General features: G+C 42.7%; 1 protein-coding gene and 2 pseudogenes across 3 annotated transcripts in view; 1 reads left to right on the top strand and 2 right to left on the bottom strand.

Annotated features, from left to right (window-relative positions):
- Positions 1-403: 403 nt before the first annotated feature.
- LOC307103055 (large ribosomal subunit protein uL15-like) lies at positions 404-2,280 on the bottom strand (annotated as a pseudogene). Its single transcript has one exon. The product of its transcript is annotated as a large ribosomal subunit protein uL15-like (transcript).
- Positions 2,281-2,283: 3 nt separating this feature from the next.
- Positions 2,284-26,095, bottom strand: part of GCC2 (GRIP and coiled-coil domain containing 2) — a 91,737-nt gene continuing 67,925 nt past the window's right edge. Inside the window, exons 18-23 of the mRNA XM_079776941.1 lie at positions 22,636-22,812; positions 19,340-19,557; positions 17,368-17,562; positions 16,199-16,338; positions 13,900-14,101; positions 2,284-6,729 (exon numbers count right to left, since the gene is read on the bottom strand). Of these exons, the coding sequence (XP_079633067.1) occupies positions 6,659-6,729; positions 13,900-14,101; positions 16,199-16,338; positions 17,368-17,562; positions 19,340-19,557; positions 22,636-22,812 (1,003 nt within the window). The 3' untranslated portion in view covers positions 2,284-6,658. The remainder of the gene's footprint in view (positions 6,730-13,899; positions 14,102-16,198; positions 16,339-17,367; positions 17,563-19,339; positions 19,558-22,635; positions 22,813-26,095) is intronic.
- Positions 23,460-25,028, top strand: LOC307103876 (ornithine decarboxylase-like; annotated as a pseudogene). The gene has a single exon. The product of its transcript is annotated as an ornithine decarboxylase-like (transcript).

The following is a 26,095-nucleotide window of genomic DNA, read 5'->3' as shown; positions in this document are numbered from 1 at the left end:
TCAGGCCTATTGAAAGCACACTGATTTGGACCCACAGATATCAGAAACAGGCTCCACCATTTAGACAGGGTGTTGGGAATGAATCCCTCCCAGCTGGTGGACGTAGGCTTTAAAGTTCACCATGCCCAGGAAACAAGGAAATTAAAGCAGGCTGCCATTTGCCTAGAAACAGTGCAGGAAACCAGAAGAGGGGGGATTTGAAAGGAAAAGGGAAAGAGCCACTCGGCACCAATGAACGTGCCTATTGCAGAGAGGAGGGCCGTAAGAGGAGGACTACCCAGACTCAAAAATAAAGTAATGGGAACCCTCCCCTAGAAGGGCTAGGAAGAGTGATGAATCTGGAGGTCCAAAGGCTCCCCTGGACACCTCCCAACCTATTCCTATTCCCCCACGGAGCCGGGGGTACCACTGGTAGTGGGGAACAAGCTAACTGACTTCCTTGTAGATATGGAAGCTACATATTCAGTGCTAAATACAAAAGTAACTGAGAATGCATATAAGCATAACCACAGGACATAGGCAATAGGGGGGTGAGGTCATGCGCTAGGGGGTGGGAGCAGCCGGGGAGAGGTCAATGGGGGGAAAAAGGAGACATATGTAATACTTTCAGCAACAAATAATTTAAATTAAAAAAATAAACTAACAGAAAAAAGCTCAGCTGGGGCAATGGTAACTGCAGTTATCGGACAATTACAAAAGCAGGCATTCCTTCAACATCTAGAAAGCCAGCTTGGAGATAAAAAACTTATGCATAATTTTCTCCACACGCCAGACTGCCCATCCCATCACTGGGTCAAGATTTACTTTGTCAACCGCATGCACAGATAACTTTTTCCTGAGAAATAGCAGTTATGTTTAGGAATCCTGCAGGAATGTGCTCTCCAGCCCCAGGTGCTCCTGACTTACCTGATAGGACCCATAGGTGAACTCCTCCCACCCGAGATCTTTGATCAGCTGCTGAGAGAATCTGGCTGGAAATTATTTACAGACGGGAGCAGATTCATGGAGGATGGCAACGACAAACCGTATATGTGGTAGTCACCATATACAAGGTAATAGGAGCCCACGTCCTTGCTGTAGGAACCTCAGCACAAAAGGCTGAGCTGATAGCCTCACCAGAGTCTTAGATTTATCCCAGGGGAAGAATGTTAACATACACACTGACTTCATGGTAGTCCATGCCCATGGCCCTATATAAAAAGAAAGAGGGCTCTCCACTTTGGGGAATAAGGACATCAAACATGCACGAGAGATTTAAAAATTGCTAGAGGCAGTGAATCTACCAAATCAAATTGCCATAATACATTACCCAGGACACCAGAACAGTTCCAAAACAAGCCAGGGGAACCAAACTGCCGATAAAACAGTAAGACAAACCACCCAAGACTGCCACTTCTTGAGACTTTAATTCCCCACCTGGACCTGTCAGAACAAGATGAGAAATGGGCCAGTGAATAGGGATTCTCTTAACACTGACCCTAATTCTTTTTTTTTTTTTTACTTGGACATTTTAATGAATTTCCCTCCGTGTAGCTTCAAGCTACCAGGACAGGGGCCCCACCAACACCCTTCATCTTCTCCTCGGCTCTTCTGCTGAAGACCTTGGCCTTCACAATGACAGGCTGCTTTGGGAGTTCTCCCTTCCCCAGAACGTTGCAGTAGCCGATCGCACCACATCAATGACAGGAGCAGCTCCAGTCGTGCTTTTGGCAGCGTTTACCCGTGTCTGCTCACTGACCAGGGCCCACAGTTTGTCAACGTTGACAGTTGGGCAGAAGCTCTGGTTCACACCCACTTTCCCAAAGTCACCTGGGAGATATTTGTCGAAGTTGATCCTGTGCTGATGCAAGCCACCAGTGTTACCGCGGCCGCCCGGGTGCTTCCCGTGCTTGCCGATGCGGCCATGGCCGTGGCTCACGTGGCCCTGAAGTTTTCGGGTCTTCCTGAGTCTGGATGGCATGTCGGCGGCCGAGCTGCAAGAGGGAGGCTTTTGGGAAGTCTCGCGAGGTATCCTGACCCTAATTCTATATGGAAGATCAACACCCATGGTATGACCTTACTCCCTAAAGTTCTAGTCTATCCCATCCTCAAACACCTACATGAAGGGACCTGTTGTGGAAGGGATGCTTTGATGGACCTCATTAGACATCATTTGAAGGGCCCTCATTTACAAAGGGCATTCAGAAGATTATCCAAGCCTGTCAGGTATGCACCCAAAACAGAACGTGCCCCAACAGGAAAGGGCATACAATATATAGAGTACGCCCATTAGAGGGCTGGCAGTTGTATTTATGCAGAAACTTTAATTTTTTTAGTTTTTGTAGACACCTTTTCTGGATGAGTAGAGGCATACCCACTAGGACTAAGAAGGTAACTGAGGTAGTAACACTTCTACTAAAAAAAAAAAAAAAAATCCTTAGGTTTGGACTTCCTTACAGTGTTCAGAGTGACAGTGGATCGCTGTTCAGAAATCTCCCAGGATATAGGACAGGCACTACAGATTCAATGGAAACTACATGCATCTCGGAGACCCCCAATCTACGGGGAAGACTAAGAAAATGAAGCACACAATAAAGAAGACCCTGGCAAAAATATGCCAGGAAACACATTTTAAATCGGACCAGGCACTCCCTATTGCTTTGCTCTGGATTAGGATAGTGCCCAGAAGAAGACTTAAACTAAGCCCCTTTGAAATAGTTTATGGGAGGCCCTTCCAAGTTCCTGTTTTAGGAACACCCCCTTCAGATTTAGAACATACATCAAAAATCAAGTAATATGTACAACATTTAGGTCAAACACTAACAACTTTGCACAAGTTTGCTCATTGCACATCTACCTACCTGTCTGATGTACTCTTATACACCTGTTTCAGCCAGGAGACCAAGTCTTTTTTTTTTTTTAAATATATTTTTATTGATTTCAAAGAGGAAGGGAGAGGGAGAGGGAGAGATAGAAACATCAATGATGAGAATCATTGATTGGCTGCCTCCTGCATGGCCCCTACTGGGGATCAAGCCCAGCATGTGCCCTGACCGGGAATCGAACCAGCGACTTCTTGGCTCAACCACTGAGCCACACCGGTCGGCAGACCGAGTCTTTCTAAGGACCTGGAAGTCTTACTAAATACCTGAACAGCAGTTAGCCAAGTAATGGACTAGTCCCTATGATGACCTGCTGACAACACACTCTTCCCTAAAGCTCACAGGAATCAAGCCTTGGATCTACCACACACGGATCAAGTGGGCATCACCTGAGGAGGACTCGGGTCTGACTGCTGCTGTTGATACAGCAAGGGAAAACTGGACCTGCACTCCTGAAGGAGAGTTAAAACTCCTTTCGGAAAAGGACAGCACCTCCCAAAGCTAAGTGACAACGTTACTTTTATTTTATTATTATGTTTTACAATTGCTATACTTTATGCGCATGCTTGGACTGATAACCCCTTTGTCAGCATTTCCCAAATAGTGGCTTCCTCGGCAAACTATCCTGCTGTTGGGTGTGCCACGCAAAGCCTCACTCAGGGTTACATCATGAGAACTGTTTAGTCTCTCGCTTCTAATTTTGTTACAATTTCCCCGCACTGCTGGGCATACCCCTCACTAAATACTTGATTCATTGTCTACACAATAGGTCTCATTTTGGAAGCCCATCGGCAACACCGCCCTTGAAATATGGAGCAGTCTACCAGCTTCACTTGTTCAGCAGTGCCATCCTCTAGATGCTGCATATGCCACCTTCCATAGACAGCAATTCTCCTCCCTCTTGTAAAGGCTTTTCTCTATTCTGACCGCTTCTTCCTTTAGTAGATAGCAGGAATCTCTGGAACCAGGGATGGGTAAGACTACACCCTTTGACAGCAGGAAGGAACTACAGACGGTAAGACTTTTATCTACTTACCCTTTAAGATTGTATGGGTCCAGAGTTCTGAAGGGAGAATTGTTATCATAGCCAGGGAGCACAGGGGAGTCTCTCCCATAGGCCAAGATGGCACAGGGAGAGGTTCTTACACTGAGCACGCCAAAAGCTACAAAGATGAGTGGACAGGGCCCAACCACACCAAACGCTAACAAAATAATTGGACAGAAAAAAGCCCTCCCCTCCCTATCCCTATAAGAACTACAGGCATGAGCAGGAAAGGGGGATGGTCTTTGAGAAGGGCGTCTACCATTCTCCAGGCCATGCCACCTGAATAAAGCTCTTCCCTTTTGGACCAGCACCTATCTCATGAGTTTGGCGTTTGCTGCTGCAGGCAGCCTAACGTGTGTTTCATTACCATATGTGTACTTTTTTGTGTGTGCTGCGCCACTCACCCAGTACCAAAATTGTGTCTTTATGGAAAACGTTACACTCCTCAATACTATGTATTTCCAGCTACATAATCAACTAATGTGAGGTGTAAAAAATATAATTCTTGATCTTATACTGTTTGGAGTGTAAGCAAAACTCATTACATAGAAAAGATGCCTTACATCACAGAGAGGCTGGAATCTAAGGTGCCCACAGAAAGGCGACGCAAGGCTTGCAGTTTAAGGTGTAAGATGGTTGTCAGACATGCAGGTACCTCGGTCTACACGTCACGTACCAAAAGGTCGGCCTCTGTTCTCTCAAGCACCTGATATTCTATGTCCCACCTGTCTAAGGAGGTCATTAAGGACTCTGCAATTCCAACCCATAAACTAATTTAAAACCCCAAAGAGACAGTGTCTAAAAGAAAGAGTAAGCATAAAAATATAATAAACATATTTAATAGAAATATTAAAATAATCACTATGTTTCCTCTCATTGCTAAAATCATGAAAGAATATTTCTTTTGTAATCAAAGTAATAATTTTTTAATCAGGCAAAATAGTATTTTTGTTATATTCATAAGCAGAGACTATATTTCAAAACAAGTGTATAGACTTAAAAAAGGCTTAGACTTAAAGAGAAAGTGGGATTTATTTAAATACTATTATAGTTTCATTGTCTGCTGTTGGCATACTTATATTCACATTATATAAAGTAAAAAAAAAATTAATCTTTTAAAGTCAGCTCTGAAATAGATGCATTTTCTTTCACTAGTTAGTTCTGTTCTAAAACAGGAGGGAAGATAGATATATGAGATATTTTTAAAAGAACAAACTCAGCCCTAACCGGTTTGGCTCAGTGGATAGAGCATCGGCCTGCAGACTGAGGGGTCCCAGGTTCGATTCCGGTCAAGGGCATGTACCTTGGTTGTGGGCACATTCCCAGTGGGAGGTGTGCAAGAGGCAGCTGATTGATGTTTCTCTCTCATTGATGTTTCTAACTCTCTACCCCTCTCCCTTCCTTTCTGTAAAAAAATCAATAAAAATATATTAAAAAAAAAGAACAAACTCAACAAGTCAGCATCACATTTCAGTTAAATTAAATTGGAAGCCAATGTTCTGAGTAACCAAAGTACAAGTCAGTTCACCAGCTGAGAGTGAAAATTAGAATATAAATTAAAAAGCTTAAGAGAGACCTTCATAGAACACACTTAACAAATATTAAAAATAGAATTCTCAAATTTATGATTTAAGAACACAATTTTTTGTAGTCAATAAAATATATTCAGAGGCATCAAAAGCAAGTCATAACACCATCTAGAGTTATTAAGAAGAACTGTGGATCTCTAAAGTGTCTCTCTAAAATCCTTCTAATGGAAAACTTACAGAATAACATTATCTGCTGAAACATGGGAAGCACCAGTTTCATATTTTGATAAAATGCTGAGTAATACAGTCATTGTTCTGATACATTTTTATTTGGGGAGATGGAGAGAATTCTCAAAATAGACTCATGGCTTAGAAATAGTTGAGCTGTAACAAGAGCCTAGAGAGACACCATGAAATCAGCCCAAGGTGAGGTGGTGGTTCCATCTACTCACATTCAGTATTACACCAGCCAATAAAGGGCTTTGACAACACAGTGAGTTTTGATATAACTTACTTTAGAGGGCAAAAACCCAGTTAATTTAAAAGTAAATAACTACAAAAATTGTATTTTAACTTAGTCTCATAATTAACTGTAATATATCTAACATATAGTCCCTTAATAAACAAACCAACTTTACCAATATAGCATTTTCCTTCATGTTCTAATTAACAAATTTCTTTAACAATTTATAGCTAATTACAATCTATCAGCCCGACCTTGCAATAAATATTCGTGAAATATTATTTTAAAAGCCTAAATTCCAGTTGATATGGTACCAAAATGTCACTTAATTTTAACATTCACAGTACTGCTCAGAAATAGGCAGGTCCTGAGGTTCTAGAGAATGGAGTGAGTTCTTGGTGCTTTCACCTGGCAGCATGCGTGGGTGATCACAGAATCAAAGAGCTATGGATTGGTATCAACAGTGCAGGCTACTGTACTTTTACTCAAGCTGAGACTTTTAAATACAGGATACAGTGGTGGGCAAATGTAGGCTTTCAACTATGAGTATGTGAAACACAGTTTATTCTTGTATTATTTATTTGTATTACAACTATAAACCTACTTTTGCCCACCCCTGTATATGTGCACACATATGTACAAACACGTGTGGATATGGATATACACACACTTTTTGATGAAAGAATAACAGCAATACATGTGAACCATTTTTTGCCAAATGGATTCTATTTGGTTAATAAAGAATGTTCTTTCCATCCATCTATCTAAGTCCAGACCAGCTATGCAGATAGGATGCCCATCCGGAGGAACGGGAAGCATTTTCTTCCTCACCTTTGGGGAGTTAAAAAAAAAAAAGTATTAATCTTCTCATATCGTACTTTGATGTTATGAATCTTTCTGTTCTTAAACTTTCAGTATTTATTGTTTATTGTCTTTCTCTATTAGATAATTCCAAAATAAAGTCTCCAGTGCCATTAAATATTATTGAAAATAAAAGGAACTTTTTATATTCTTTTAAAATAGAAGCCTTTACATAACTTAGAACCTAAAATTAATCAATTTACGGTAAACCTCAAAACTAAACCAAAACAAACCCCAACTGTTTTTTAATCATTTAAAAATTAGGCTTATTGAAGTACTAGAGGCCTGGTGCACGAAATTCGTGCATGGAGGGGGGTTGTCCCTCGGCCCAGCCTGTACCCTCTCCAATCTGGGACCCCTCGAGGGCAGTCGGACATCCCTCTCACAATCCAGGACTGCTGGCTCCCAACTGCTTGCCTGCCTGCCTTCCTGATTGCCCCTAACCGCTTCTGCCTGCCAGCCTGATCACGCCCTAACCACTCTGCGGCCAGCCTGTTTTCCCCCAACTTCCCTCTTCTGTCGGACTGGTCACCCCTAACTGCCCTCTCCTGCAGGGTTGATCGTCTCCAACTGCCCTCCCATGCAGGCCTGTTCCTTCTCAACTGCCCTTCCTTGCAGGCCGGGTGCCTCCCAACTGCCCTCTCCTGCTGGCCATCTTGTGTCCACATGGGGGCAGGATCTTTGACCACATGGGGGCAGCTATATTGTGTGTTGCAGTGATGATCAATCTGCATATTACTCTTTTATTACGTAGGATAGAGGCCTAGTACAGGGGTGGGGGCCAGCTGGTTTGCCCTGAAGGGTGTCCCTGATCAGGGTGGGGTTCCCTTGTGGTGTGGGGCGGCCTGAGCGAGGGGCCTGTGGTGGTTTGCAGGCCAGCCACGCCCCCTGGCAACACAAGCGGAGGCCCTGGTATCTGGAATTTATTTTCCTTCTACAATTGAAACTTTGTAGCCTGGAGCGGAGCCAAGCCTGGGGCTCCCTCCGCGGCCGGCAGCCATTTGCGTTGGGGTTATAATTGAAACTTTAGCCTTAAGCGGAGGCCTGGGCCCGGCCAGGGTGTGTGGAAAGCTTTGCTTCCCCTGTTGCCGGGGGCAACCCTGGCCTGCTCTCTCAAGCTCCATTCTGCTGCCATTTCTGTTTGAATTTGTTTACCTTCTATAATTGAAACTTTGTAGTTTGAGTGGAGGCTTAGGCCTGGCAAGGGCAGGCGGAAAGCTTGGCTTCCTCTGTTACCTAGGAAACCTTGCTCACTGTGGCTGTAGCCATCTTGGTTGGGTTAATTTGCATACTCGCTGATTGGATGGTGGGAGTGGCTTGTTGGAAGTATGGTCACTTTGCATATTTGTCTATTATTAGGTAGGATAATTTACTTACAGTAAAATTCAACCTTTTAAATGTAGCACCACCCCCAACCAAGGAATAATGTGTCAAAGTTTTCTCATGCCCTTTTGCCAGCACCTCTGCTACTCCTTCACAACCATTGTTTTGTTTTGTGTTGTTGTTTTTTCCTAGAAATTCATATAAATAGAATCACATTGTATATAGTCTTTTTTTGTGTGAGTCTTATAGTCTTCTTTCACTTGCACAATGCATTCAACAACCATTCATGCTGTTGCGTGTATCAGTTCACTCTTTTTTACTGCTGAGTAGTATTCCATTGTGTGTCTGCACCAGTTTATTTATTTACCAGTGAAGGAAATTTGAGTTGTTTCTAGTTTTTAGCAATTTAAAATGAAGCTGCTACAGTGGGCATGTGCTGGGGGTGGGAGTGGCTGGGGAGAGGTCAATGGGGGAAAAGGAGACATATGTAATATTTTCAACAATAAAGAATTTAAATTAAAAAATAAAAAACTGCTATAAACATTTGTGCACGGGTGTTTTTCTTTTTTTTTTTGCTAGTCCTCACCCCAGGATATTTTTTCTCATTGATTTTTTTCCGAGAGAGTGGAAGGCAGAAAGGGAAGGAGGGAGGGAGAGAGAGAATGAAAGACAGAAAGAGAGAGAATCATTGATGTGAAAGAGACACATTTATTGATTACTTCCTATACATACCCAGAGCAGGGTGGGTGAATGAACCTGCAACTCAGATACATGCCCTTGACCAGGAATCCAACCCGTGACCCTTTGGTGCATGGGCCAATGCTTTAACCACTGAGCAATGCTGGCCAGGGCTGTGCAGAGGTTTTCAATTTAAAAATTCAAGAACTAATTCACATACCATAAAATTCACCCTTTTAGGGTTTATAATTCAGTGTTTTTTTTTAATATGTTCACTAGAGGCCTGGTGCACGAAATTAATGCATGGGTGAGGTCCCCTCAACCTAGCCTGGACCCTCTCCAATCCGGGACCCCTCGGGGGATGTCCGACTGCCAGTTTAGGATTAGATCGGGCCTAAACCGGCAGTTGGACATCCCTCTCACAATCTGGGACCGCTGGCTCCTAACTGCTCACCTGCCTGCCTACCTGATCGCCCCTAACTGTCCCCCCTGACAGCCTGATCACCCCTAACCGCCCCCCCCCCACTGGCCTGGTTACCGACAATTGCGCCCCCCGCTGGCCTGGTCGCCCCCAACTGCCCCCCCGCCAGCCTGGTCACCCCTTACTGCCCCCCCTTTGCTGGCTTGGTCAACCCTAGATGCCCCCCCGCCAGCCTGGTTGCCCCTCATTGCCCCTCCTGCCGGCCTGGTGACCCCCTTTGCTGGCTTGGTCGCCTCTAACTGCCCCCCCGCCAGCCTGGTTGCCCCTCATTGCCCCTCCTGCCGGCCTGGTGACCCCCAACTGCCCCTATGCCAGCCTGGTTGCCCCTCACTGTCCCCCTCTGCCGGCCTGGTCACCCCAACTGCCCCCCCCCTGCTGGCCTGGTTGCCCCTCACTGCCCACCCTCCCCCCCTGCCAGCCTGGTTGCCCCACACAGCCTGCTAGTCAGTCGTTTGATTGTCCCTTGCTAACCCCCCCTGCCGGCCTGGTCGCCCCATGCAGCTTGCTTTTTGGTTGTTACTGTGAGGGCATCGTGACCAATTTGCATTATTACCCTTTTATTAGTATAGATGAGCTTTGTGTTTTTCTTTGTGTAGACATAGGTTTTCTAAACACCTTGGAATGGGACTGTTGCTGTACAATGAAGGTATGCTTAACTTATCCTTCACTTCTCCCCTCCCCTCCACAAAGGCAACCATCATTACATTTAGCATATACCCTTCCAGACACCCTTCTGTGTTTTCAGACATATATGTACAGTTGGGTCTCATTCAGAGAAGCCTTTTCAAAGTTTTAAATGGAGAAACTCTACAGTTTACACATCCCTTTCATTTCTTTTTCTGTTTATTATCTGGTTTTATTCATGTATTAGAGGCCCGGTGCATGAAAATTGTGCATTCCGGGGGTGGGGGGGGGGTCCCTTAGCCCGGCCTGCACCCTCTCACAGTCCAGGAGCCCTTGGGGGATGTCTGACTGATGGCTTGGGCCTGCTCCCTACCTAAGCCATCAGTTGGACATCCTTAGCACTGCCGCAGAAGTGGGAAAGGCTCCTGCCACAACCACTGCGCTTGCCAGCCATGACCCCGGCTTCTGGCTGAGCGGCGTTTCCCCTGGCTAAGCGTCTGCGCCCTGGTGGTCAGTGCGCATCATAGCAACCAGTCATTCTGCCATTGGGCTGAAACTGGCTCTCTGACATCCCCCAAGGGTGCCTGGATTGTGAGAAGGAACAGGCCAGGCCAAGGGACCCCACTGCTGCACTATCGGGGCCGGGGAGGAATGCGGGAGATTGGCCAGCCAGGGAGGGACCGCGGGAAGGCTCTAGGGCATATACGGCCCATCTTGCTCAGTCCCGATCAGCCAGACCCCAGCAGCAAGCTAACCTACCAGTTGGAGCTTCTACTCCCTGGTGGTCAGTGCATGTCATAGCGACTGGTTGACTGGTCAACTGTCTGCCCCCTGGTGGTTAGTGCACGTCATAGTGAGCGGTTGAGCATATCATTAGCATATTATGCTTTAATTGGTTGAATGGCCAATTGGATGAGCAGACACTTAGCATATTAGTCTTTTATTATATAGGATTAGTTATAAACTGCTACATACCAAATTACCACAAATTTATCAGCTTAAAACACATTTAGTCACTCAGTTTCTGTGAGGGAACCTAGTCCAGGAATGGCTTAGTTGGGTCCTCTGTCTCAAAGTCTCTCAAAAATCTACAATCAAGGCATCTTCCAGGGACAAGCTCTCACGTGAAGGAACAAAGGAGAAGGATCTGCTTCAAAGTCACAGTAGATAGCAGAACTCAGTTCCTCAAGAGCTGCTGGAAGGATGGCCTTAGTTCATTGCCACATGAGCCGCTCCAATATGGCAGGTTGTGTCAATAAAGTGTGTAAGTGGAGAAGGCAGAACATCTGCTAGCAAGACAGAAGTCACAGTCTCTTGCAACTTATATGTAACATCCTACCACTTTTGCTATATTCTACTGGCTACAATGAGTCACGAGGCCAGCTTACTGGCCATTCAAGGGAAGAGGATTACATAAAGGCACAGATACATGGAGGAGAGATTAATGGGACAGGAGGCCTTATAGAAGTCTGTCTTCCACAATCTGCAAGAAGAGCTTCTAGAAAGCTCTTTATTTAGGGATGGACAACTGGGCACTGACTCTGCTTTCTCCTATCAGAGGAGGTGGCTTTGCTCCCAGGAACAATGAGAGCTAGGTGACTGTAACACATTTCCCAATACAAAATGCAGAGATTATTGTGTGTTCTTCTGGAATAAATGATATACTCTGAGTATAGGTCTTGTGACACAATAAAACTCAAGCTGTGTTCTCAGATATGGCATGACCCTGCCCTGTCAATATTCCTGGAAGCTATTCATCCCCTTAAGTAAATAACAACCAGAGTAGAGCCATGCTGAGATATGGTGCCTTTGCTCTTGCCCTGAGCAATTGTTCTCTTCTGATAAGGTTCTATATCCTCTGCAGATCCAACCAGGCACTTACAGTGAGTATGTCAGCATGCACTGAAGGGTCAAGGGTTTGGTTTCTGGTCAGGGCACATACCCAGGTTGTGGGTTTGATCTCCTGCATGTGGAGGCAACTGATGGATGTTTCTCTTTCTCTCTCTCTCTCTCTCTCTCTCTCTCTCTCTCTCTCTCCCTTCACCTCTCTCTCTCTCAAATCAATAAAAATATATCCTCAGGTGAGGATTAAAAAAAAAGCTTATGATAGTATTTGCATTTTTCCCAACTGTGTTTGTTGGACTTTTTCCTCTTTATGTGTACACAATGTTAGACCTTGGTATATAAGTAACAATATACAGCTCTGTAAATGATAACCTAGTTGGGGAGTAAAGATGTACAGAAGCAACTTTTAGTTCTGGCCAGAGCAGCAGAGCTGAGATTCCAGTTTTTCCCAGGGAAGTACTATGTAATTAACGTATGTGGAGAGCGAGCTGATTTATCACAAGTTGTATCCCAAGTGGACTGCAATCTGTGAGCTGTGTTGAGATCTGATAAGCAGGGAGCAGGGCGAGTTAACATTTACATTGCAAGTAGCGTGACAATATTTCCTCAGCAGTGTCTTCTCCATGTCACATTTCTGGGACTAATGTGGCACTTTATGCTGTGTTTCTTATATAGAGACTAGAGGCCCAGTGCATAAATTCATGCACAGGTGGGGTCAAGCTGGCCTGGCCCCAATCAGGGCAGATCAGGGCTGGGCCTGTTGGGAGGAGGAGATGGCGGGAGGTTGGCTGGCCAGCCCACCTGGATCAGGCCCAATCAGGGTCAGGCCAGCGGGCCCTGCCCCTGATTGGGGTTTGGGGGCCAATTGGAGGTGGGGTCGGCCATGGGGAGGGGCTGTGGGCGGTGGGCCAGCTGGCCCCACCCCTGAATGGGGGGCCTATTGTGGTGGGGCTGGCAGATCGGGGGCGCAGCTGGCCAGACAGGGGGGAAGGGAGGGGATGTTTGGCCAGCGGGCCCCGCTCTTGATCGGGGTGGGAGAGTCTGATCAGTGGCAGGCTGGCAGTGGGGAGGGGCCGCGAGGTTGGCTGCCAGCCCCACCCCCTGATTGGGCTGGTTCGCTGGCCACAGTGGGCGTCACAGCGATCGGTTGTTAGTTTGTATGGCTGTTACGGTAGCTGCCTTTTTATATATATATACTAGAGGCCCAGTGCATGATTGAATCATGCACGTGTAGGGTCCCTTACACGCTTTCGCTTTCAATCGCGGGGGAGCTGGGTGCCTGTCCGCTGGTGCACCAGGCCTTTCAGAAGCCTCCAGCGCGGCGGAGGCTTATGAAAGGTGTGCCTGAGTGGACAGGCACCCAGCTCCCACGCTTTTGCTTTTGATCGCTGGTGCCTGAGCGGACAGACACCCAGCTCCCCTGCTTTTGATGGTCCGCGGTGGGACGTGAGCTCACTGCCCCAGAGGCCTCTTCAGTGCTGCAGCACAGCCATGGCACAGATGCTGAGCTGGAGCCGCCGCTGGCAACGCGAGCTCAGCGTCCCGCTGGCCCAATTGGCCACCCCAAGTCCTGCCCCCCCGCGCCTCCTGGCCAATCGCGGGCATAGCGAAGGTACGGACAATTTGCATATTTGTCTATTATTAGGTAGGATATATATATGTGTGTGTGTGTACATATATATATATAGATGTAACAGGCAGCAACCAGCAGCTCATAACACTTGCTTGGGGTGAAAGTTGGGCCCTTAATAGGTGTTTATCATAAGGATTTTAATGTCAATTATCAGAGTTGGATAACCTTATTCCCTAAACTAATGCTTCTCAAATATTTGTGACCTAAACCCACAGGAAAAAAAAAAGACATTTTATATTAGGAACTGACAGTCAGACAAATAACCAACATCCATACATATACCTAGAGAGTTTCAAGAAATAATTCTTACTCTTACTAAATTCAATGTATTCTGATGTGTCTTTTTTTTCCTCAAATCCTCACCTGAGGATATGTTCATTTTAGAGAGAGGAAGTAAGAGGGGGAGAGTGAGAAACATCAATAAACAACATTTAAAAGTTATAATTTTAAGTCATAGTGTTAAGAAAAAGATTTTAAGTATACACACAAAGTCTCAACCACAAGACAACATTTAGAGTAAGTCATAAAACAAGTTTTAAGATTTTGCTTCACCTACCTTGAGCAATTGCAGCAAGTTTTCCCTTTTCTTCAGGGCTGAGCTGTAACATTGTGTCTATGACAGGAAGAAGCCTCTCCCTTTCACTACCTGGTTTTAGGAAAATGAACTGTAGCAAGACATTCTTCAAGTACTCCAGGTTAGCTACGGACTTCTCTCGCTCTTGATTTCTTTCCAATCTTCTAATTTCATTTTTGAGAAGCTGGTATTAGAGAAATGACTTAAAAGTGGGTTTTAGGAGCTTCTGGTTAAACATGACAGACTGAACACATGCATTTTTCTTCTCTTCCCCCTGACATGCCCCCAAAATGACAATAATGGAGAGCCTAGGAGAGGAGAAAAATGTAGATGAGAAATATCAAGAAAGTCCCAGAAAAATGGGAGAGATGAAGTGTCAGTGACTCAATCCAAATACTGACCAAGTACCAGAGACAAAGAGGAGAGAATGGATCCCACAGACACACAGAGAATCTCCTGCCTCAGAAGTACAGGTTACCATGGGAACTGAGGACTACATAAAGTCTATACAGGTTAGTACCAGGATGTTCCCTCTACCTGCATCCTCTCTATAGAAACTAAGCCAAGAGGGCTCAGGGTTTTGGGTTGCCAAACACATTGTAAGGAGTGCAAGCCAGAAGTCTAAGAGCAGGGGCTGAGTGAACATCTGTATCCACCACCAACCCCTTTCCCTGCCCTGCTCCCAGAACACGCAGCAGTTAAGATGCACACAGTGAAGTTATGTTTTCATGATGAACAGCATTTCACCAAAAATAAAGTCAAGTTTAGGATAGAATGAAAATTCTGGAGTGCAAGATAATCTAAAATATAAGGAAAATGGAGCAAAGGATATGAAGAAGATGGTAGAATGTTAGTCTTTGAGGAAGATTTCTGGGTTGAAACAAAAAAATATATATTGTTTTAGTTCATCATTTTATAGGCTAGTCCAGGAAAGTTAGCCAGCTATGTCCTAAAACTCAGAGCCATTTTAGAAAAGTGACAATAAGGTCTAAGAAATCATATGAGAATGTATATTTGTGGAAATAAAATATAAATAGTCACTTAGGTTCATGGGATTAGTGATTTGTTAGATGTGATAATATTTTGACTTTGTGGGAAAATGGTTTTTTTATAGAGATGCATACTAAAATATTTAGTGATGGGATGTCATAATATATTTAACCAGAGGCCCGGTGCACGGATTCGTGCACTGGTGGGGTCCCTCGGCCTGGCCCGCTCCCTCTCGCAATCTAGGACCCCTCGGGGGATGTCGGAGAGTCGGTTTCGGCCTGATCCCTGCAGGCCAGGCTGAGGAACCCCACTGGTGCACAAATCCGTGCACCGGGCCTCTAGTATGCATGTAAGATCTTTGGTTGATCTCTTCCTGCCCTCCCCACTTCCCTCTGAGATTCATCGGTCTGTTCCATGTTTCCATGCCTGTGTGTTGAGTGTCTGTCCCCTGGTGGTCAGTGTGCGTCATAGCTACCAGTCAAATGGTCAGACACTTAACACATTAGCCTTTTATATATATAGATGTCCTGCAAATAACTGAATAAGTTGGCATTAAAAAAGTTATTTTGACACGGACAACTGGTGGCCCTGCACGGCACAGGCAGAAGTAGGTGCTTCTCGGAAAGCCAGGGGTATGAATTTTGCTCCACCATTTATCAGCTCCAGGTGTTCTCGTCCGTGCTTTTGTTAGAAAGGACAAGGGTCTCAAGGTCTGGTGGTTCTCACCAAATGCTATTCTTGCTAAATGTTAAAAACCCAGGGCCTGGCTCATGAGAACTACTCAACCAGTAGTATGACTATATTTAGAGTCTATATACCATTGAGCTAGGGTGGAGTATATAATCTGTGTAATCCTCAACTGCTCCACAATATACCTTATTCCTACACATTTCTGGTGTCTTTAAAGGAGGAAAAGCTCCCTATGCTATTTTACCATCTGTAGAAAGTAGTTTAGTGCCATAAACAGCAGAATAATCTGAATAAGAAATGCTCCAGGGTTTATCTTTAAAATACCCATTCAAGTTTTATTTAAGTACATGTAGAATAATGACTTGTGAACATATGTCTAACATTCTAAATCTATTACATTTCTTAGAAAAAGTAGGAATTAAAATAGTATTTATATAATAGATATAAAAGCAATTAATATTTCTTGATATGGGAATGTAATACCATCAGGAATGAAGATGTTATGGACACACCTGGTCTGTGAGTGTTTAAACTTAGACAAGGGTGTGCAGAGGGCCAAGAAAGCCAATTGCATTTTCTTGTCGGCAGTTTTCGACCTTACCTTAATTTGCTCCATAAGGATGGCATTGGTTGCTTCCGTTTCCCGAAGCAGGCCATTTAAGTGATCGGCACTTTTTGTGGTGGAACTGAGCTTTTGCATCAATTCTTCTTTGGTAAATTCAACATGCCACAAAGGAGGCTCTGTAAGATGTTGTTCCAGTAATTAATTTTCAAAATCAAGATTACAGATGAAGATTCTAAATAAGAGAAATACCTTAGAACAGATATTTTGCCCTGCAATATTACATAGGTCCACTTTCTTTGCCATTCCTCTAATCATCACAGTTAAAAACTTACATGTTAAATGTAACAAAGACAATCTCTGTTGTAAGGCATGGAATCTAATTAAATATAAGTTCTATGAGCCCCAATTCTGCAATTTGTTAGGCTTTTGTTTATAAATCATTTTATTAGTTTTATCACTCAACCTCCTCTATTAATGTTCTAAGAGCTTGTGTCATTTTACTTATAAATGAAGTAGTATAACATTTACTGATCACTCATATCATGGCGCCTCAAGAATTTTATATGAGGTGGAGTAGTTATTATTCTTCAAATTTTACAAAAGATGAAACAAGCTTAGAGTCAACGAGTAATTTTGGCAAAATCACAAAGCCAAGTCTGATTCTGGGGTCTAGTGCCACTCTATAGTGACGCTTCCATCTCACCACTATTAACTTCACTTAAGGAACAATAAGTACAGCTTCCACCCACATCATAATCAATGATTGTGGATATGCAAGGACTCCAGATCCTGAAACTTCAGAAAGATGACAGATTCCCCCTGAACTGTGAACCTTAGTTAGTATTCACTATAGGTAAGAAAAATATACCACAACTTCACTATATGGAAGAAGGCAAATTTAGCACTACTGCTTTATCGAGAGGAATAAAATTGTTTCTCAGAATGGTGAAAGAATATAATACTTTCTAATACTACCTTAGAACTTCCAGCTATCTATTTCTGGCTCAAGCTTAGGCAGAACTAATTTTAATTAAGCAATTTTTTTCCTTCCTTCATCCTGCAGGAAAGTTTTCCATTTGAAAAGGGGTGGAACACTGAAAGAAATTTTACTGGAGTAGATAAAAAAAGCATTTGTAATTTAGAGTAATATTGATTAGACAAGACAGTAAAATTAAATAAAAACATACTTAAACAGAAAAACATACCAAGTGTAGTTACGGGAGAATTAAGAAGCTGCTCTAAAGACTGCGTGTGAGTGCCAGTGGAAGATACAGACTCCGTGTCAGCCGTCTCCATCCCTTCTCCTTCCTCCCGGGTTATACAATGCATGTCCAGTATGGGGAGGTCTGTGTTTCTCCTTTCTCGAAGGTTCTTCACAGGTTGGTGGAAAGAAGCTGGGCCTATTTTTTTTAAGGGGAAGTGAGAGAGTGTTCAAAATTGATAAATTCAGCATTAACAGAGATACACAATAAAATTAAAATGATCCTAGGAATGTCAGATGATATGATAAGGAATTTGAATAAATAGAATAAATAGTAAATGATGTATAAAAAATAATTTCTAAAACAGTCCTAAAAACTGAACTTGTAACCACTTAAGTCATTTCAGCAGAAGCTATAAATTACTATTAGTCAGATATGATAAAGTATTAGGTAACACAAAGCTCACAATGTAAAGACCTCAACATGGGTAGAAATTCTAAAACTAGATTCCAGCTGTTTTTGAGGATCAGGTATTTCAGCGGGCTGCATACTTTCTGACACAACAGACTTGTTGATGTATGCTCAGCAAACGTTCTTGTTGATCACTGCCCTCTACTGACTCCTACCATTGTCTGCTCAGTGTTCAGGCAAGAAGACCCTGGAGTTCAGGACAGGGAACTAATCAGCACTAATTCACAGGCAAGGCTCTCCTGCTTGCTGGTAGTGAACACTTGCATAGAAACATAAGGTTGGTAAGACACTTTCAAACACATCACTTTATCGATCCCAAGAAACCTGAAGTTCAGAGAAAGTAAATGACTTTGCTCAGGGTCTCAGAGCTGCGTCAGAGACCAGAATTCTAACCCAGGTTTTTTAACTTCAAATTTCACTTATTTCCCATTCCATGAAGTTGCTTCCCATTTTCTTTTCTTTAATATGTCTTTGTTGATTTCAGAGAGGAAGGGAAAGGGAGAGAGAGATAGAAACATCAATGATGAGAGAGAACTATTGATCAGCTGCTTCCTGCATGCCCCCACTGGGGATTGAGCCCACAACCCAGACATGTGCCCTGACCAGGAATCGAACTGTGACCTCCTGGTTCATAGGTCAACGACCAACCACTGAGACGTGCTGGCTTGGCTGCCTCCTATTTTCTTTCAAACATTAGCCCTGTGGCTACATTTGTTGAGGCATTTTTCTGGATTTCTGATATTTTCCTAACTGCTTATTCTGCTGCTGGTTCCTAGACTACAATCTCTTATGCAACCCGTGTTTCCCTGGCTGATTACTTTCTGTACTGATTCTTGGCATATGTTAAATTTTCTTAAAAGTTGGTTTCTGACCCTGATGAGTGCCTTATAACTGATGACATTTTCCCACGGCAAATAGTGTTAAGTATGAAGCTGATAGTTAATACTAAAATGTAGCCTCATCTGAGCTGACATATTTCCATCTCTTCCAGAAAGTAGACTGATACTGGGTGTGGCTGAACTAAAACTCCAACTAATCAGAAACTTGAGAGGGAAGAGCTGTACTGGCCAACCAATCCTGTAAGTTCAGTGCTGCTTGAGTGTTTCCAAGCCTCTTGCTCTCTTAATATTTCTAATTAAAAAATACATACATTTTGATGACTAACAGTGAAAAACACCAAACAGATCCAGTGAATATTTGAATCTGGCAGGTCATGAGACTGACACATTATGTTGGAGTCAGAGAAAGGAAATACTCTATTACATGGAGGCTGACAAATACATGGAAATCAGTATTCTCTGGTTACATAAGCTAGTTTAAGTACAATCTAGAATGGTTCCAATATCTTTTCTGTGAGCAAATCCAAAATTCATTAATCACAGAATCAACACTGGCTGTCACCTAGTACATTTTCTATTTTCTTAAGAATTTGTGAAGAATGTATCTGAGTGACATAAATACACGAGAACATGAACGACGATGGTTTCCATGTGTACATACATACTTTTTGTGGTCGATTCGCTCTTAAGCTGGAAAAGCTGAGTTTCCACCTTGGAGAGCTGTTGCTGCAAAGTTTCCACTGTCTTTCTGTGCTCTTCCTGCAAGTGCCTCACTTGATCTCGGAAGCTGCTGCGAAGGACCTCATTCTGGGATGTCAGGTGACTCACAGCCTGTGCATGTTCAGACTTCATCATCATGTTCTCTGACTGTATTGAACATAACCTGAAGGGTGAGAGGCACGTAATTTATATGAGATCTTTCAACTTAAGATGCTGACGCAGCCTTTCTTAACTGGGCCCTGCAAGAGAATTGCCCTGAGATAGGAATGAACTTCTCTCCTCTGCATCTAAGATGGGACTAGCTGTGTAACAATCCGGGGAGAAATGACACTGGCTGTCATCTAGTTCAAATCCTCATCTGTGTTCCACAGTTCAGAGAGGAACCTTGGTTGAGAAACTATGTTGTATGGTTTAGATGAGAAACTTCCTTCACAGTTTAGCAGAAAAAAGCACTATATTTAGGGCATAAATATTATACTTTTAATTAGTGCACTTTGGGTTATCTTATGTGGTAGCTCATATAAATACAGGATTAATATATATTTTTTCGATTATCCCAAAAACACACAAAAAGAACACTCTTTTGATTCATAAGGAAAGCCTTGAAAGAAAGAATCCCCTTCTGAGCGAATTAACATGACACTCCGAAACACAAAGACTTAGCTTACTATAACTGCTTCTGAATTTCACTGCACTTCAGAACCACTCAGGTACCCAATTAAAAATACAGACAAATGGTTCTCTTCCTCGAGCCACTGAATCAGAATATCCAAAGGTAATCCTAGAAGTTGCCTACTTTTAGCAGTTATTCATGTGATTTTTATGTAGTCAGACTGATACTAGTAAGGGACCTACTATTTGGAAACTACTATTTTTAATAGCTTAGTTGTAGTATTGATGTTCTATGTTTGACTTTGGTAAAACAAAACTTTTTTTTTTTTACAAAAGGGATCCACAAGTACACTACCATAAAAATTCAAACAATACTGAAGCAATTATAGGAAACAGTTAAATCCCCCTTTTTATTCACTCCTCCTTACCCCCACAGTGTAAAACCCCAACTCCAGGGGTAAAATTCATTAATGTTCTAGCATGTAGCTTTCCAAAATCTCTTTTGTATGTGTTACACATATGGATACCACATAAGGTTTTAAAACAAGATTTAGTTGCTAAAGGGGGACATATGCAATAAAGAATCATGTTTCAGAACAGGTGTTTGTTTTGTTAATCCTCACCGGAGGATACTTTTTCTTAGAGAGAATAGAAGGGAGGGGTAGAGACAGAGAGAGAGAAACATCCATCTGAGAGAGATACATCAATTGGCTGCCTCCCAATATGCCCCAACTGGGGCTAGGGATTGAGCCTGCAATGGAGGAGGGACGTGCCCTTGACCAGAATTGAGTCTGTGATCCTGAGAATATGTTTTTATTGATTTTTAGAGAGATAGGAAGAAGAGAGAGAGAGAGAGAGAGAGAGAGAGAGAGAGAGAGAGAGAGAGAGAGAGAGAGAGAGAGAGAGAGAGAGAAACATTGATGTGAGAGAGAAACACTGATCACTTACTTCCCATATGCACCCCGACCAGTGATCAAACTCGCCACCTGGGTATGTGCCCTGACTGGGAATCAAACCTGAGACCTTTTGGTGCATGGGACAACATTCCAATCAACTGAGCCACACCAATTAGGGCCAGAAATGTATCTTAATTGCCAAATTCATATCAATTAATGAGTTTAAAGAATGATAGTATATATGCTACCCCTTAACCCTGCATTTTCCTGCAAGCATTTTGTTTAATATGCATCAAGGAAGTAAAGAAAGAACCATTAGCTATCACAATAATTTTCTAAGGAAGATAAATGCTGCATTTTAGAACTAGGGTTTTCAGGTTGTGTCAGTGACACTTCTGAATTTGCTTGTTTGAGAGAGGTAGAAATTTAAGCCACACCTGGAACTGGAACAACTGTGATGATGAGAAAGTCCTCTGTTCTTGTCCCAGCTGTTACTGGGGTGTTTATATTAATTGGGTCCCTATTGACTCCTCTACCATTTAAAAAAATCTCATATAGTAAAGTATGAATATTAAAATGTTTAAAAAAGAGAACATATAAAGAAAAGGCTATTTCTTTAGGCTAGGGCACAGACAGCACGATATCATTAGAGGGAGAGGGAGAGAGACATTGATTTGTGGTTCCACTTATTCATGCATTCATTGGTTACCTCTTGTATGTGCCATGACTAGGGATCGAACACACAACCTTGATGTATTGGGTTAATAATATCAACTCAACTACCTGGCTAGGTCAATAATATCATTAGTTTTTCATATTTTGGGGGAAGACCCCTATAAATATCTCAAAATGCTATGAACACTGTCCAGCACTTAGAAAAGTGACTGGCACATAGTAGGTGCTCAAAAAAATTTATGGAATGATCGAATTACTTCAGAGGCATCACTTGCACTTTATTTGTGTTAGCAATATAGTTAGCAATAACTTTTCTAAACTAAAGAATAAGTATTGGAAATTTCTGAAGTAAACATCAAGTAAATACATCATTATATATAAACTAATCTCATGGTAAACCCTGGTGATAGTTAGAAAATTGGTAGATCTTTCCTGAAACTTTTGATTTATGAAATTAACATACATAAATCACACTGCTAAAAGATTAAAAAGCCAAAAAAATGAAGTGCTAACTTTTAACATTAGTATACAATTGGGCATGTATTATAAACACATCTGAGATATATAAAGTATCTTTATGAAAGACACTCAATGAAGAATTCTTTTCCTCAATCTAGGATACAACTAACATTACCACTCAATTTCTTTATGACAAGAATTCAAAGTTCCTTGTTCACAATAATCGACTTATTCTGCCAATACTCCTAATGTCTATTTAAACTGATTAACAAAAGTAACAAGTTGAAGACAGAGCTGCAAAGGTAGGTTGCATATTCTTTTTAGTCAGCAGCTATTTGTTTACATGTTTTCCTCTAAAAAGAAATAAAAAAAATACTTGTAATTTGACATATGGTCAGCGAGGTAGTGTATTTTTATTTTCCTTAGGGAACATTCTAGCCATGAAGGCCATAGGAAAGACAGAGTATTGGATGAATACTTTCTCTCAAACAAGCTAAGAACAAAAATAATCAAAAGGGAGAGTTTTAAGATAGAAACTTAACAGGTAGAAATATTTTGCTGCCTGGTACAAACACTGTTAGTGCTGTTAGCAACCGTACTTTTCCCGGAGTTCTGCTTCTTTAGACACCGTTTCCTGCAGCATCTTGTTGTGCCTTTCTAGCAGAGTATCATGTTCAGACTGTAATGTTTGAAGTTCAGACACACTGATCTGTAAATTATTTTGGGTATCTTGTAATTTGATCTTTAGTTGGTCAACCATCATTTCCAGGTGTTCTCTAAAATAAACAGAAATAAACAGTTTAAAATATTTTTGAAAGAGGTGAACATGATTAAAATTTTACTTTTAATCTTTCAATGTCAGACTCCTGCTATTATTATGGATGATTCTAAAGTAAATATAATAATCAGAAGAATTCAGAGACTAGGATTAAATATAATGCAAAAGACATGATCAGATTTTAGATCGCAGGCACTTCAGGTTTAAACTTATAAGTTTCATATTCAAAAGGGGTAGACCATTACAAGGCATTAAAATAACCTATTTTTTTAAAAGAAAAAAAAATCACACAGTTCTCTAAGCTAATCATTATGAGAATGGTAGATTAGACCAAGTTATAGTTAAACAGGTCCTTGGAGAAAAAACAAGGACTTGTTTTTACTTGGAGAAAGTCCCTGGAGAATTGGACTTTGTAGCTAGATCTCGAATTCCAACCGGTAATTCTGCCACAACTAGTCAAGTACACTATATTGACTAGTTTCTTTTCTTTTTTTAAAGTAATGTATAAGAAAGTAGAAGGGGTCAGTCCCCTCAGCCTCTGCTGCCGCCGCCCCTCTGCCAGTGCTCCAGAGCCACTCGCCACTCAGGAGCCACTTGACACTCAGGCTAGTGGTCTCCGGGTGGGGGTGGGGGTGGGGGTGGGGAGCGAGGCTGGCGGTCCTGCGTGCTCTGCGCAGCGGCTCCATGGGATCGGCGTGAGGCATCTTGTGCTCTGAGGACATTCCCACTGCTGCACTGAGAGAACCCATCCTCCATGGACTGGGAATTCCTGGAGAGCTGCGTTTGTGAACAGCTGGCAATAATTTCCTAAGTCCCATCTCTTCATTTCCCTTTGTGTTGCATTTTGGAACATCCAGAAACCATGAACATGAACAGCGTTGGTAATGAAGAGTTTGACTGCCATTTCCTCGATGAGGCCTTTACTGCCAAGGACATTCCTGACCAAAAAATTAATGCAGTCTCTTCTTCCGATGATAAGGATGCCTTCTATGTTGTGGACCTGGGAGACATTCAAAAGACATCTGAGATGGCTAAAAGCTCTTCCTCAGGTCACCCCGTTATGCAGTCAAATGCAATGACAAGAGAACCATAGTGAAGACTCTAGCTGCCATCTGGACGGGATTTGACTGTGCCAGAAAGACTGAAATATAGTTGGTGCAGAGTCTTGGGGTGTCTCCAGACAGGATCATCTATGAAAACCCTTGTAAACAAGTGTCTCAGATTAAATATGCTGCCAATAACGGAGTCCAGATGATGACTTTCGATAGCGAAGTCAAGCTGATGAAGGTTGCCAGGGCACATCCAAAGCCAAAGCTGGTTTGCGGATTGCCACCGATGACTCCTCAGCTGTCTGTCGTCTCAGTGTTACATTTGGTGTCACGCTCAAGACCAGCAGGCTTCTTTGGAATGGGCCAAGGAGCTCAACATTGATGTCATCGGTGTCAGCTTCCACGTGGGCAGTGGCTGTACTGACCCTGAGACCTTCGTGCAGGCCATCTCTAATGCCCACTGTGTCTTTGACATGAGGGCTGAGGTCTGTTTCAACATGTATCTGCTAGATATTGATGGTGGCTTTCCTGGATCTGAGGATGCAAAGCTTAAGTTTGAGGAGATCACCAGTGTAATCAACCCAGCCCTGGACAAGTATTTTCCATCACACTCGGGAGTGACATTTGTAGCCGAGCCGGGCAGATACTATGTTGCATCAACTTTCATGCTTGCAGTTAATATCATTGCCAAAAAACTGGTCTTAAAGAACAAACAGGCTCTGATGATAAAGATGAGTCCGGCGAGAAAACCTTTATGGATTACATGAACGATGGAGCATATGGACCATGTAATTGCATCCTCTATGATCATGCGCACATGAAGCCCCTTCTGCAGAAGAGGCCCAGACCAGATGAGAAGTACCACTCATCTAGCATCTGGGGACCGACCTGTGACGGCCTCGAAGGCATCTTTGAGCACTGTGGCTTGTCTGAGATGCACGTGGGAGACTGGGTGCTCTTTGAAAACACGGGTGCTTACACCACGGGTGCTGCTTCTACTTTCAATGGATTGCAGAGGCCGACGATCTACTAAGTGATGTCAGGGCCAAACTATCTACTATGTGATGTCAGGGCCAACATGGCATTTGATGCAGCAAGTCCAGAACCAAGACTTCCCGCCTGAGGCGGAGGAGGATGCTGGCGCCCTGCCTGTGTCCTGTGCCTGGGCGAGTGGGATGGAGCGCCTCCCGGCAGCCTGTGTGCCAGCTCACATTAACTTGTAGAAGCCATTCCTATAGCTGTTATGCGAGTGCAGCTTGCCTTAAGGGATTTGGGGGACCATTAACTTAATGATTGCTAGTTTTGAAATGTATTTGTAAGTGGGGTTGGCACAGATGGAACCAGGTGGAAGGCCTAGGTGATTGGGTCACACTTATCTGTGTTCCTATGGAAACTATATGAATGTTTGTTTTATATGGATTTTTATTCAATTCTCAAACATGCTATGAGAGCACCCCTTAGCTGCCAGGCAAGCATTTGTAGCTTATGTATTGGCAGAACCGGCCCAAAGCTTAGTGTTGTGACCTGTTTTAACAATAAAGTACCTTGGAAATTAGGCATTGGAAAAAGAAAAAGAAAATTAGAAGGAACATATAACATTCATATTAAAATAATGTGAACCCCAAATTCTGGCACAATTAAAAAGTGTTCAAGTCTTGGAAATGGTGACATTTTTATATTGTGTAAATATTAAACTTTAGCTTTAAGATGAGCTATTGATAGAGAAAATATCTCATCATTTTCATCCTATAGTTGCTATTTTTTTTAAAGTACTTTTTAAAATTTTTAAAAAAATATATTTTATTGATTTTTTACAGAGAGGAAGGAAGAGGGATAGAGAGTCAGAAACATCGATGAGAGAGAAACATCGATCAGCTGCCTCCTGCACACCCCCTACTGGGGATGTGCCCGCAACCAAGGTACATGCCCTTGACCGGAATCAAACCTGGGACCCTTCTGTCCGCAGGCCGGCGCTCTATCCACTGAGCCAAACCGGTTAGGGCCTATAGTTGCTATTTTTAATAGACACCTAAACAAAAATTAATACAAGCAAAAACATACAGATACTGTAAGATATTTAGTCCTACTTGGAACAGTAAGAGTCAGATGTAAAACTGCTTTAACACTGAACTTCTACTTATAAAAAGAAAATACACATGCTGTAGAGTGCCCTATCTTTTATTCCTAGTATATTTTAAAATAATTTACAAAAGTATGCTAGTTTTAAGAAAG

Source organism: Cnephaeus nilssonii, assembly GCF_951640355.1.
Source record: "Cnephaeus nilssonii genome assembly, chromosome: 7".
Classification (NCBI taxonomy): Eukaryota; Metazoa; Chordata; class Mammalia; order Chiroptera; family Vespertilionidae; genus Cnephaeus; species Cnephaeus nilssonii.
This window is presented reverse-complemented; position numbering and strand designations above follow the sequence as displayed.